Source organism: Sminthopsis crassicaudata, chromosome 5, assembly GCF_048593235.1.
Source record: "Sminthopsis crassicaudata isolate SCR6 chromosome 5, ASM4859323v1, whole genome shotgun sequence".
Taxonomy (NCBI): domain Eukaryota; kingdom Metazoa; phylum Chordata; class Mammalia; order Dasyuromorphia; family Dasyuridae; genus Sminthopsis; species Sminthopsis crassicaudata.
Window position 1 is genome coordinate 227,357,968 of NC_133621.1, and position 14,089 is coordinate 227,372,056.

The 14,089-nt window shown below is 42.8% G+C and overlaps 2 protein-coding genes across 2 annotated transcripts in view; both read right to left on the reverse strand.

Annotated features, from left to right (window-relative positions):
- The window catches only part of AMHR2 (anti-Mullerian hormone receptor type 2), a 10,140-nt gene extending 1,101 nt beyond the window's left edge, over positions 1-9,039 (reverse strand). The window contains exons 1-11 of the mRNA XM_074270221.1: positions 8,855-9,039; positions 8,414-8,596; positions 8,043-8,234; positions 7,644-7,715; positions 7,192-7,304; positions 6,754-6,984; positions 5,694-5,808; positions 5,391-5,563; positions 5,028-5,175; positions 4,297-4,433; positions 1-3,045 (exon numbers count right to left, since the gene is read on the reverse strand). The exon at positions 1-3,045 is cut by the window's left edge and continues 1,101 nt beyond it. Of these exons, the coding sequence (XP_074126322.1) occupies positions 2,809-3,045; positions 4,297-4,433; positions 5,028-5,175; positions 5,391-5,563; positions 5,694-5,808; positions 6,754-6,984; positions 7,192-7,304; positions 7,644-7,715; positions 8,043-8,234; positions 8,414-8,596; positions 8,855-8,903 (1,650 nt within the window). The 5' untranslated portion in view covers positions 8,904-9,039 and the 3' untranslated portion in view covers positions 1-2,808. The remainder of the gene's footprint in view (positions 3,046-4,296; positions 4,434-5,027; positions 5,176-5,390; positions 5,564-5,693; positions 5,809-6,753; positions 6,985-7,191; positions 7,305-7,643; positions 7,716-8,042; positions 8,235-8,413; positions 8,597-8,854) is intronic.
- Positions 1-14,089, reverse strand: part of PCBP2 (poly(rC) binding protein 2) — a 350,172-nt gene that overhangs the window by 91,973 nt on the left and 244,110 nt on the right. The window lies entirely within an intron of this gene.

The window sequence follows — 14,089 nt, forward strand, 5'->3', positions numbered from 1 at the left end:
CCTTAAGATCACTGCATTGAAATTCAGGGGCAAAGCTTCCCCAGCTATCAGCCGAGGAGCCCGAGGTGGAAGCAGTCCCTGCCCAGTTTTTTCTATGGCAGAGCAGCAGCAGCCTGCAGCTAGGGAGGTGGAGTTTCAGTGAACCACAGCCCTGAAGGACACCCCTTTAGCAGGTGACAGCTGAGGAGGCCCCTCGAGCTCCCCTGAGAGGTGTTCCTGCAGTCACACAGGCGATCCTCCCTCCAATGTCCTTGGAGTTTGAGGCCCTGCCGCACCCTGCCAAAAGAATTTGTTTTTTTCCCCCAGTGCTACAAGGACTTTTTGAAGTTCTTTTCCATTTGTTCAGGGGAGTTAAGAATGATTTTATCACACAGGTTTTCCTGTTAGCTATGTTTTACTATGGTCAATTAAATGCTTTGATATTGGAGACTGCTCAGGGTGGAAGTTCAGACTGTATATTTTCCCCCACACTGAGCCTAAGTAGAGACAATGTTATACATTCCAAAAATACTTATTTTTTTTCCCTCTCACCTCCCCCTGTACCCTAGAGAAAGAAAAAAAGAAAGAAAAACTCAATGCTTGGAACAAATATTCAGAGTCAAGCAAAATGAATTTCCATAATGGCCAAGGTCCAAAAATATCTGTCTCATTCTGCATCTTTAGTCCATCACCTCTTTGCCAAGAGAGCATCATTGGTTCTTTGTAGTCATGGTTGATTATTGCTCCAAAAAATATTAATTACTAAAATATTCAATATGAGACTCTGAGGGGCAGAGGAGGGGTATATAAGGATGATAAAAGCTTAAAAAATTTCTGCCTTGAAGGGGCTTTTAGGCTAGTGGGAGAAATAAAATAAAGCCAAATGGGAAAATGGTGGCAAAAGAAATCTTGAAATCAGTGGAGTGTATACTCTGCTGGAGATCAATTACCCCAACAAGAAGTCCCTAAGTAAATGGACAAGTCTCCCAGATTGGTATTGACAGAGGGAGGGTTGTGGTTTAGATCTTTTGGCTCCCAATCTAGTATCATTTCCAGAGGGATAAAAACTTCCAGGACTGAGCCTTGTAAAATCCCGACTAATAAAGCAAAGAATGAGCAAAAAGGAAATGCAAGACAGGTTATGGTAGTGTGCTACTCTGGTCTGGGATTTCAAGGAACAGAAGTAAAACCTCATAATCAGTTTATCTACCTCTAGGGTTTATTGATAATATACAATAGTGAATAGATTCATTCAAGAAAGGTAAAAGATGTGTACCCTGTCTTATTGCCATGCTGGTGCCCAGATTTGGCCTCATGTGGGAAAATGAAGCTCCATGGAACTCCAAAACAAGCAACTAGCTCTATCCGAGCACCAGGGTGGTTCTGGGTGGTCCACATTTCTTAAGGGACTTTTTAGTTTTCTTATACAGTTTTCTTAGTATTAAGTCTGACAAAGGAAGAGACAGAGGGTCTTCTACAAATGCACCAATTCTGAGAAAGCAGAACTATACCAGTCTCCACACCAGGATTTTGTTTTTTGCTTCAGTTCTTATCTAACCTTTAATTACTGAATGGTTATTGCCTCAGACAAACTGAAACCTGGGAAAGACCTTAGCTTAAAAGAATCAAGATCTCCCACTGCATCTTGGACCATCATCAGTCATCCTGCCCTATGTTTTGCCACTGGATCTTGTTGACTCTGGAGTTAAGAGTGAGGCTGATGACTTTGTATGACTGCTTCACTTAAATAGAATTCACTTTCAGGTCAAGACTCCTGATGCTATTGGTCCTCTTCAAGAACAAAAAACAATAAATAACCTTTCTGAGAAAACAGAATTCAGATTATATCCTCAATGTGCTGGTCTCAACCCCAGGGTTGGTAGAATTTCTTTGTAGTAAGCAGTTTAACTCATGGATATTCATTAATAAGTCATGTTAGCTAACTCTATTTGTACTTCTCATTCACTGGGTGAAGGGGCCTGATCTATCCAGGATGAATGGAAAGATTAAACAAAAATCTAATGGAGCACAATGTCAGAGATGCAAGAGAAAGCCAAAACATGAACTGATGCTGAGCGAAACAGGCAGAACCAGGAATATATTGTACACAATAACAGCAAGAATGTTTGATGATCAACTATGAAAGACTTGGTTCTTCTCAGTGGTTCAGTGATCCAACAATCCCCAAAGATTTTGGCCACAAAATGCCAGCTGCACCCAGAAAAAGAACTAAGGAGAATGAATGTAAATCAACACATGCTCTGTTCACTTCTTTTTTCTGGCTTTTTTTTTTTTTTTTAATCTCTCCCCCTTTTGCTCTGTTTTTTCTCTCCTGCTATAATTAATAAAGCAATGTGTATTTAAAAAAGAAAAGAAAGAAACCAAAAAAGTTTTTAGAAATTCAAAAAATATAAGGATTGAAAAAATTATCTTTCACTAAGCTATAAATCTGTTTATATTTCTTTGCTGCTTATTCTATGCCCTTTTTTCTTCCCTTCCCCATTCTCACATCCTCCTCTGCCATTTTGCCAAAGTTTTCTATCTTCCAAATCTATCCACTGATAGTTATGGATCAGGAAACCTATGGAGAACCATGGGCAGGGTTGTGAGGCTAAAAAGCTGGTCATACAATCACTCTCCATGTGTCTTAGTGCATATATGTCTAGGTGTATAAACATGTGTGTGTACATGTACATGGATTACATGTGAACTACAGATATACATATTTACAGTCATGACAATACTTGGCAGATTGAGATGCTGATTCCTTTTGGATAAGGGATTGCTAGAAAAGGAGTGTTGCAAATGCTCAGCTAGGGTCTAACATGCTCAGCTAGAGTCTAAAGAGGTCCCTTGCCAAGGGAGTGGGGCTGCTGTCCCAGGGCTGGCAGGACAGGCTTGGGGACAGAAGGAAGGAAGGACATTGGGAGAAGCCTCCCCAGAGTCAGGGGCCTCGGCAGTGTACCCCAGCCTGGCCAATCTGTGCTGCACACACTCAGCTGTAAGTCGAGCTTCAGGATCTGAATCCCAGCAATCTTCCAGAAGCTCAGGCAATCCCCCAGGCTCCTAGGAGAGAGGACAGAGAGTGAGACTACTTGTCCCTTCCTTCCTCTTGTCTTCATGCAGGACATTTTTGTTGCTCCCCTCTATCTCAATTTTCTTCTCTATTATCCCCTTTTAGGCTCTTAGAATTGACAGCTAGAATAAACTTAGAAATTGGCACCCCATTTTACAGATGAGGAAACTGAGGTCTTATTTTCAGAATCATTGTGGAACACTAGTCTTGGAGTCCAAAGACCCTGATTCAAGTCTTGGTTCTGTCACAGTCTAGTTGGGCCATCCTGAAGAAATTTCCCTGACCTCTATTCCCCCAGCTGCAGAATATGCAACCTACTTTACAGGGCTCTTGTGAGGACCTAATGAGGAAATCATATACGGAAAATGCTGTAGGAATGTGATGTGAGTTATCATTATTAACACTGTTCTTGGCACTGCCTCGTCACATAAACCCCTTTCAGGTAATGAAAATTATCTTCCCCAAGAACAGTCCCTTTGTACCTTCTAAGATATCAAACAATTTCTTTCTTAAACTAGTTCAGGCTAATGTGTTCATGGGAAAAAGACATTCTTTCCTTCAAAATAACTTGGAGACTTTAATGGAGGTCTTCCCCTGTTGTCTAATCTGATAGAAATTAGTATTATGGATATTTCAAGTGAATAGGGAGAAAAGAGAAATGGGGTAGTGGAACTAAAACTAGAAGATATTTTAAAAGATAGAAAATTTCCATTACTCACACCACTCAGAATAGGCAATCACTTATTTTAAAAAGCCAAGGGCTGATCCTGGCCAGGGCATAGACACAAATGCAGACAACATAGAGACAGAAACATGAAACTAATTAAGAGAAACTGAGACATAAAGAGGAACCCTCCTCTAGATACCAATGGTAGAGGGATAAGGCTCAGGTGGAACCGGCAGGTGTGATAGGGAGAGCTTCCTGAAGAAGGGAAATAAATGAAGGTTGAAAAGAATGGAATGTGTGGGGAATGGGACCAGGTACAGAGACACAAAGAACTCTATGAGTGGGAATTAACCTGTATGATCACAGGAAATGGAAATAAGCAGTTTCACACTGAGCCAGAGTCATAAGACATAAGACTAATTGAGTTTGAGGAGATCTATACTGAGAAGTTTGGATAGAATCTGGAAATTAATCCCTTATTGGGCAGGGCCCTTCCTCTTTGTTTCCTCGTTTTCTCACCCCTTACACACAGTCCCTGCCCTCCCTCTCCTCTCCAGGTTTTTATGCCCCTCACCATGGTGGTACGGTACCAGCTGGGGGGAATGTGAGGCCGCCTTCTTTCTGCCACAGCCAAGGCCCAGAGCTCGCAGGTGGTGGGGCTGCTCCCCAGCTCTGCTTCGTAGGCCAGCTGGAACGGTGGAGGCCTGTGGTCTGGGGGATCAGGCAGATGGGGAATAGGAGTCAGCTTCTATTAGCATAGTTGAGGGGTAGGAGAAGTAAAAAGGGGTGGGATAGAGTTTAGGAATACCTTAGGAGAGGATTTCCAAGGAGAAGTGAAAGGGTGGGACAGACCCTAGGAGAGGATTTCCAAGGAGAAGTGAAAGGGTTGGGTTAGAATTTAGGAATACCTTAGGAGAGGATTTCCTAGGAGAAGTGAAAGGGTGGGACAGAGTTTAGGAATACCTTAGGAGAGGATTTTCAAGCAGAGGTAAGAACTTTTGAAGAAAATGGGAATGAAGGTCAAGGAAAATGGCATTTGGAGGAAAGATCATAAACTGGTGAGAAAACCAAGCTTTCCCCCCTTGCTAACCATTGTTATATAAGCCTAAACCTCAAATTTTCTTCTCTATGAAATGGGAATACTAACTTCTGCTTCTCAGAAGGTACAATGTTAGATAAAGGTAAGCTTTTGTTAACAGCAGCAGGAGTATGTGGAGATGAGTCATGGAAAGAGTGGGTGGTCTTCCTGGAAAGCACAGGTGAGAGATGTGTTGGGGTATGTTCAGCGATGCTCCAAGCCCTCACCAGGCCATAAGTCAGGGCATCGACTTAGCATCTCCCACAAGAGCAGTGAAAGAGAGTAGATATCGGCCCGCCGAAGGGCCATCCCCCAGTCCTGAAGGTCTAGAGTCTTGTCCAGAATCTCTGGGGCCATGTATCTCTGAGTTCCAGCCTTGGGTAAAAGAGAACTTTGTACTGTTATTATGGCAATCTGATAGTAATAAAAGTTTCATCTCCCCCCCATCCATTACCTCTACCAAAGAAATACCCCCCCCAATTTGTCTTCACAACAACACAATTTCCTCCAATGCCATCACTTCCATCAAAGTCCTTTCCATCATACTGGGAATATTTCTTTTTCCTCTTCCCCCTGCCCAAAATTCCCACCTCCATGATGGTAGCTGGGCCCCGGGGTTGAGTGGGAAGCCAGGTAGGGGGCTGAGTGAGACCAGGAAGTGCCAAGGCAAGACCCAGGTCTCCAATGGCACAAGAACCATCATCTCGAACAAACACATTGTGGCTACTCAGGTCCCTGTGAGCAATGCCTGGTTTATATTGACCTGAGGGTAAGATTACAAGTCAAAGGTTATCCATCACCCCCTCTTCCGTAGCCCCCAGTTGCTCATTCCTCCTTTCCATACCCAGAAGGAGACAGAATCCCATCTTCTCCTGCCCCCCCCAAAGGCTCACCATCCCTCCAGGATTCCTCATGAAGGAAGGCCAGGCCCCTTGTCAGAGAGAGTGCGAGCTTTAGAGAGAGGCCCCAATCACAGGTATGGTGAGCCAGATAGTGGCACAGGGAGCCCTGGAGGAAGGGGTCAGAAGGAGAAAAACATTTGAATCTTGGAAGGAAGGAGTAGACAACAAAGACAGGCATCTCCCCCACACACATACTTCAGGAAACATCGTTATAGTTATCTCTTCCATTCCTTCCAAAACATCACAAGGGTCAGAGGAACAGCCCCCTCCCCAAATAGAATTTTTTAAAAAATGTTAATAATAGCTTTTTATTTTCAAAATGCATGCAAAAATAGTTTTCAACAAATACTCTTACAAAACCTCATGTTCCAAATTTTTCCTCCTCCCTCCTCTGACCCTTTCCCCTCAATAGCAGGAAATCCAATATAGGTGTGTGCAATTCTTCCAAACATATCTGAATTTGGCTCTGTCGTCATACAGGAGAAGAAATCTAAATGTTTCCTTTGTCTTTTGTGTGGTATTGATATTTACACAATACTATACATATAGTTTATATATTTAGTGTTTGACCTAGCTAGGTGGCTCACTGGAGAATGTGTCCTCAGACACGTATTAGCTGTGTCACTTAACCTTGTTTGCCTTAATCCACCAGAGAAGGAAATGGCAAAACATTCCCCTATTTCTGTCAAAAACCAAAAAAAAAAAACTGCACCGTATTGCAATCATGAAGAGTTGGACATGAATGGCCAAACAATAATAACAAAGTCTATGGGACTGCAGAAAAAAAACATAGAAAATCAGACAGGAGGCAGATGATTAACAGATCTTCAGCTAACTCAGTATTCATAAAAAGAAAGAGCTCATAGGGATAGAGAAGAATAACTGGATTTAAGGGGAAATGTCAAGGCAGGTGAGAAGGGCCAACAATGGATGGAGGGAAAGTCCAGCAGCAAAGGCCTGCTGGAATAGAGAAATGGGTAAGATAGGGAAGATCCAGTGGGAACAGCGAGCCCCAGAGAGTCATCATCCTCTCCACCAACCAGACCCTTACCTTGGGGTACAGCTGAAGTACCAGCAGGGGACCAGGGGGCCGGGAACTGGGGCCCCCTCTGCCAGCGGCAATAAATCGTACTATGTTGTCATGTTGCAGGCCAGAGAGCTCATAGAGTGCCCTTTCTGTCTGAAACTGGGGTGCTGCCCAAGTGGGGAAGGCCTTTATGGCCACTGGCTCCCCTTGAAGCTGTCCTGCCCATACCACCGTATGGCCCCCCTCTTGCAGGATCTGGGCAAAAGAGAACAATAGCTGCAAGAGGCAGTCATCCCTTTTCCTTCAGACTTCCATCCTATTCAATGCTTCTCCCCCTCATCCCTCTTCATCCTAGCAAGTTCAGCAAAGAAATGACCCGATTCTCCTCCCTACCCAATTGTGGGAAATGAGGCATTTCTCCTCCACCTACCACCTCCCCACTATGACACAGAGAAGGGAGACCTGTGAGAAGTATAACTCTTGTAGCTCCGGCAACTCCTGGCTCCAACCGATGCCTGGCTCAGCTTCTAGCTCCTGGCCCCCCGAGGCCCTAAATGCCTTCCACTGTCGAAGGGCTGGAGATACAGTTGGTGGGGGGCCATAGGGTTGGGAGGCATGGGGCCAGCATGCACAGGACCGGGGGCTTGGGAGGAACAGGGTTCTTGAGAGGCAAGGGGATGGGATTGAAGGAAATGGAGATCATGGACGGAGACCGTGAGGATTTCTGAGGACAGAGGGATAAAGACCCTCACCTAGGGGAGGCTGGGGGCAGAGAAAGATCAGAGGATATGGTATGGTCATGGCTGGGGAAAAGGGCCCAGAGAGCTGTGTGTGTGGGGTGTGACACAGAGAAGCATCCGAAGGATGCCCAAAGGGCATTGGGGGGGAGGGGGTGACAGGGGTCAAGTCTGTACCCAAGATGCTGCTGCCCAGCATAAGAAGGAAGAACAGCACCAGCAGAGACACCACCACTAGAAAGGAGTCCCCTGGATAAATAGAAAATAAATTCAAGGTTGGAGGGGAATACTCTAGAATATCCTAACCTCCCCTCCCCTTGGGGAAGAAAACGTGTTTTCTGGGCACTCTGCATTCTTGCTCCCCTTCCCATTGCTTCCATAGAATTTGTCCTTCTCGGGGCCAGCTTAAAAAACATCTCAAGGTCAGGAGGAGGGAGTGGGCAGCTGGGACCAGGAGGAGTATGGAGAGAGGGAAATATGGGCTTCAACCCAATCCGCACTCTCCCCCGCCTTGCACATACACAATCCCAGCCTGGCCTTCCAGCCCAGACCCTCCGACTTCGGAGCAGTGGTTACCAGGTGGAGATTGGGGACCCTCAGAGTTGGGGGTCCTTGAGATCCCTGGAGGTGGCAAGTGGCTGTAGTTGGCATTGCAGAGATCAGTGCCACATGAGCAGGTGAACAGAGTGGAGGCAGGGGTGGCGTGGGCAAGGCGGGCTGGCTCACACCTGGAGGATTCGCAACCCGGCTCGTCACTGTCTCGGCAACCTGATTGACGTGGGAAGAAGGGCCCAGAAGGCAATAGAGCCCACTTTAGGGGACTTATTTCCCCTCTCTTCTTTAGAGGTATCTCTCCAATCTCTGAAATGGCCTTTCTTCCTCCACCCTTCCCAAGTCCTCTCTCCATTTCAGCTCTCTTCCCACCTATCCCCTTACTTTCCACTCACCCTGCATCTCCAGCTGGGCTCCATCCTGAGTCAGGTTCCATATTCCAAAGCAGCAATGGCTGTAGAGGCAACGGATACCCCTGGGGGGGCCTGGCCCTGCATCTAGTAGCTCCCCCAGGGCCCTTGTGCTTCCCTGCACTCCAGGGCCTTCAAAGAACACACAAGTCCGATGACCTGCTGGGGCTGAGGATGGAAGGGCAGGGAAGAAGCAAGGAAGGAGAAAGAACGAGGTTGGGACTATAGCCCAGAAAGACAGAAAAAACTCATGATCAAAGTGGAAAAGCTAGCCATCTAAAATGAGACCCCTTCCTCCTTTGCCTTGCACCCAAGTCTGGGAGCCAAAAGGGCGGTTACCTCAAAGGTCTCCCCTGAGCCCCAATGTCCAGGATGTCGCAGGGGCAACCTGTCTCGGCAGACAGAAAAATTCCTGTAGACACTTACCCTGCACAGCAGCAGGAAGAAGCATCCAGAAGCTCAGACTCCCCAGCATAATTGGGGAGGGGGCCTACAGGAGAGAAGGTTTCAGGGAGGGTGGTGCTTTCTCTGTCTGCCTGGCACTCTGGGGCTCTCGCATCCCACCGTCCCCAACTCCTCCTCTCTGCCCGCCCCTACCTCCTTCCCCAGCCTGTGTGGGGGAGACAGCAGCTGTGGGGGCGGTGGTGATGGGGGAGGAAGGAGAGGGAGGAGGGAGGAAGGAGCAGGACCAATGTGAGATCCTCCAGCCTCTTCACATACTCCTTTCTTCTCTGCCCAGGACTAGGGGCCTATGGGGTTAGCTGTCATTAATAACTTTTCTCCCCATTGAAGGGGTGACTCCGGCTGTTGGAAATCCCAAGGGTCCCCTCCAAAGACCCCTGCTCCTCCACCCAACCAGACCCCAGTTTCCCTGTAGTTCAGCAAAATGTCCAGCAAATCATGGCCTCAGTGCCCACATTAGAAAAAGGGCCTCAATTCTGCCTCATGAGGAGTCAGACTCAGTAGGGAGGATAGACACTAATCCAAGGTCTGGGTTGCAATTTAGTCTAGTACCACAAGAGGTCAGTGCATGGGGGGGGAAGGAGGGTTGGTACTGTCCATGTGAAACCCAAGTCAATTAAGTCAACAAATATTTATTAATTGTCTATTAATAAATATTCCCTGGGCACCCATAGTCTCATATTACCTAGGAACCATAAGAGACAAAACTAAAGAGCCCTTCCTTTAAACCTACTCTCACTGTCCTTTTTGTTCCTGATTCTTTACATTTAAATTTATAGAAAAAGTGTTTATACTCAATATCTACATTGCTCTGCTACCTGTCCTATCACATCCTTAAAGAAACTGGACCAGATGTTAAGAAGGAGGAAGAATAATTGAATATATAGATGCATGCGCAGTACCTGGTACATAGTAAGCATTTAATAAATGCTTGCTGTCTTCTTGTACTTTAGCAGGAAAATCAGAACACTTGGTGGGGGGAGAAGATATAATGATCATAATAGTGAGCATTTATATAGTACTTATCAAGTATCTGCCATAGTACCTGGTACGTAGTAGGCACTTAATAAATGCTTGTTGTCTTCTTGTACTTTAGCAAGAGAATAAGATTTGGTGGGGGGAGAGGATAAAATGATCATAATAGTTAGCATTTATATAGCTCCTACCAGGTACCTAACACTGCACTAATGTTTTATTAATATTATTACTCTCTCTTTAATGGAGGGCTGGGTGTGGAGACAGGAAGACTCATTTTCTAAGTTCAAATCCTGCTTCAGACACTTAACAGTGGCTGTGATCTTGGGTATGTCATTTAACCCTGTTTGGCTCAGTTTCCTCATATGTAAAAGAAATTGGAGAAGAAAATGGCAAACCGATCACTCTGAATCTTTGGCAAGAAAACCCCAAATAGGATCATAAAGAGTTGGACACCAATGAACAACCGTCCATATCCAATCTGTTACCAATGTTCTAGATTTCACTTACAAGGCTTTCAAAGCCTTTCATAACCTAGCTTTCTGTTACCTTTCCAGTTTTCTTACTCCCCGCCAATCTAGTGACTTTGGTCTCCATTAGTCCACCTTTCAGTCTCAAGTGAAACTCCACCTTCTACAGGAATCTGTATTTCTCCAGTTCCTTAGGGTAAGTACTTATTTATCCTGCAGATAGCATGCTTTATATATATTTATTTGCCTACTGTCTCCCCCATTAGATTGTAAGCTCCTTGAGGGCAGGAATTGCCTTTTACCTCTTTGTATATCCCTAGCACTTAGCTTAGTAGTGTCCGGCACATGGTAGGAAATTAATATTTATTGATTAATTCAGTAGCCTAATCTTCTTCATTATATGGATGAAGAAACTGAGACACAGATAGGGCAAGGATAAACAAGATGTACATTGTGATCAAATTTTCTGTTTAGTTCTGGTCTTTTCAATAGAAATGATTGAAAGTCCCCTACATTATTGAAGATCCATTTGCTTAGTCTCGAAGTAACACAAGGCAGAGCTAGGGTACCACTTCAGATCCCTTCTCAGGAATGGGGATTTTGCCTTTCTTGCCTTTGATTTCTCTACAGTGTTTTATTTTGTTGAGCATTCTCTCTTTTTCTGCATACTTTCTCTTTTTTTGGTTTCAGAGACACCATATTCTCCTGGTTTTCTTTTTGCTGAATCCTTTGCTTTTTTCTCTGAGCAACTCAACAAGCACTTATTAAAGTGTAACTTATTATGTGCTTTATAACTATGCACCAGGGATAAAGAAGAAAAATGAAAGTCCCTGCCCCGGTTTTTATTGGATTGATTTTGGTTTTTACTTCTCCATCCATTTCCTAATATATCCTTCTTCCTCCTCTACTCAGGGAGCCTTCCCTTGTCACAAATATTAAAAAAACAAAAACCAGTTCAACAAAATCAACCAAAGTTTCAAAGGAATCAGATTATTCCAAACGCATAATCTCTTACTTCTGCAAAGAGAAGAGGGAGGATTTTTTTCTTGACTATTCTTCTAGGCCAAGTATGATTATTAGACTTACATGGTTCTTTTTGTTTTGTTTTGTTGTTTTTATTCTTTTTCCATCATTATGGTCTTTGTAGATTTTTTTTTTTTTTTGGTTCTCCTTACTCTACTCTCTATGAATTCATACATCAAGTCTTTTTATACTTCTGAGTATAACATATTCATCATTTCTTTTTTTATTACAGCTGAAAAGATAGACGCATGGGTAATTTTTCAACACTGACCCTTGCAAAATGTTCTGTTCCAACTTTTCCCCTCCTTCCCCCCACTCCCTCCCCTAGATGGCAGGTAGTTCGATACATGTTAAATATATTAAAGTATATGTTAAATACAACATATGTATACATATTTATACAGTTATCTTGCTGCACAAAAAAAAAAATCGGACTTAGAAATAAGGTAAAAATAACCTGAGAAGGAAAACAAAAATGCAAGCAGACAAAAACAAGGAGTGGAAATGTTGTGCTGTGGTCTACACTCATTTCCCAGAGTTCTTTCACTGGGTGTAGCTGGTTCTCTTCATTATTGAACAATTGGAACTGATTTGGCTCATCTCATTGTTGAAGACAGCCACGTCCATCAGTATTGATCATCATATAATATTGTTGAAGTGTATAATGATCTCCTGGTTCTGCTCATTTTACTCAGCATCAGTTCATGTAAATCTCTCCAGGTCTTTCTGAAATCATCCTGCTGGTCATTTCTTACAGAACAATAATATTCATCATTTCTTATGGCCACATATTTCAATGTCTTTAACTATTCTATGGTTGTTGAGCATCTATTTTTGCTTCCTATGTTTTTGCTACCACAAAAAAAAAAAAAAAAAATTCCTGGGAAGATTGGTGATAGCTTCACATGTATCAGATTGGCTAAGATGACAGGAAAGAATAAATGTTGGAGGGGATGTGGGAAAACTGGGACATAGATGCATTTAAAAAAAAAAAAAAGGAAAAAAAACAGCATAACTGATGAATATGTGAAATAAATAATACTTGTGGACCTCTAACCTTGGAAAAAGGAAGGGATAAGTGGTTTCTTATATCTTTTCTTTGAGCCATGCATGTTCTTTTTAATTTTATATCACTCATTTTGATTTTTTTTTTTTTTTGCAGTTTTTCTTTCTGTTTACATTGTTATATTCATGGCATATATCGTTTTCTTGGCTCTGCATTCTACATCAGTTCTTGTTGATCTTCCTATGCTTCTGTGAATTTGCCATATCCATCATTTTTTATGGCACAATACTATTTCATTGCATTCACATATCACAATTGATGGGCATCTACTTTGTTTCCACTTATTTGCTTGTTACAAAAAAGTGCTGCTATAAATATTTTGACATATATAGGAACTGTCCTCATTAATAGACTAGAGTATGTAAGCCTCGTAATAGAATCTCTAAGTCCAAAGAGATGAACATTTTAGTCCTTTTACATGCATGATTCCAAATTGCTTTTCAAAATGGTTATGCTGATTCATAGCTCCACCAACAATGCATATTGTCCCATGATTCCTCCAACATTGACCATTCCATCTTTTGCCATTTACAAAATGAGGTATGAGGTAAAATCTCAAGCTTATTTTAGTGATTCAGAAACCATCTCCATTCATCCTGACCTGTGCCAATGCCTCTGAAGGAGTGAGATTGATGATTTTGCACAGAGCTGCCTACTTAAATTCACTTTCAAATCAAGAGATCAGCATCCTGAAGTCATTGATCCTCTTCAAGAGCAAAGGATGAGGGGCAGCTAGGTGGCTCAGGTATTCCTGACTTCAGGGCTGATGCTCTATCCACTGCACCACCTAGCTGCTCTAAAAAATAAATATTTTTAAAAGAATATTGTAGAAACAGAGTAAGGTATTGATTTAAATCTAATTTCTTCAAGATTGCTTTCTAGTTTTCAGCAGATTTTTTTTTTCTTCCAAATAGGGAATTCTTTCCCAAATGATTCATTTTCCAATTTACTGAACACTAATGGTTATTGAATCTATTTCCTCTTCCTTTCCCCACTTCACCCCCCATTCTCCCTTATCTATTTTATTCCATTAATTTACTCTATTTTTTTAGCCAACCCTGAAGTCAGGAGGACCTGAGTTCAAATTTGGCCTCGGACACTTAACACTTCCTAGCTGTGTGCCCCTGGATAAGTCACTTAACCCCAATTGTCTCAGGAAAAAAAAAAAAAAAGAACAAAGGATGAACAATAGTGATTTAACATATCATTTCCCAATTGATAAATGGTAATAACAAATGACAATTTTTCAGATGAAGAAATAAAAGGTATATATAATCCTATGAAAAACTGTTCTAAATTGCTATTGATTAGAGAAATGCAAATTAAAACAACTCTGAAGTATCACCTCACATTTATCAGATTGATTAAGATAACAGGAAAAAGGAATGGTAAATATTGGAGAGGAGGTGAGAAAACTGGGACACTAATACATTGGTGGAGTTGTGACCTGATCTAGCCATTCTGGAGAGCAGAGCATATGACCAAAAAAAACCTATGACCTTGTTCCAGCAGTACCACAACTGGGTCTATATCCAAAGAGAGCACAAAAGAGGGAAAAGATTCTACATGTGCAAAAATGTTTGTTGCAGCCCTTTTTTGTGGTGGCAAGGAACTGGGAACTGAGTGAATACTCATCAATGATTGAACAAACTGTGATATATCAAT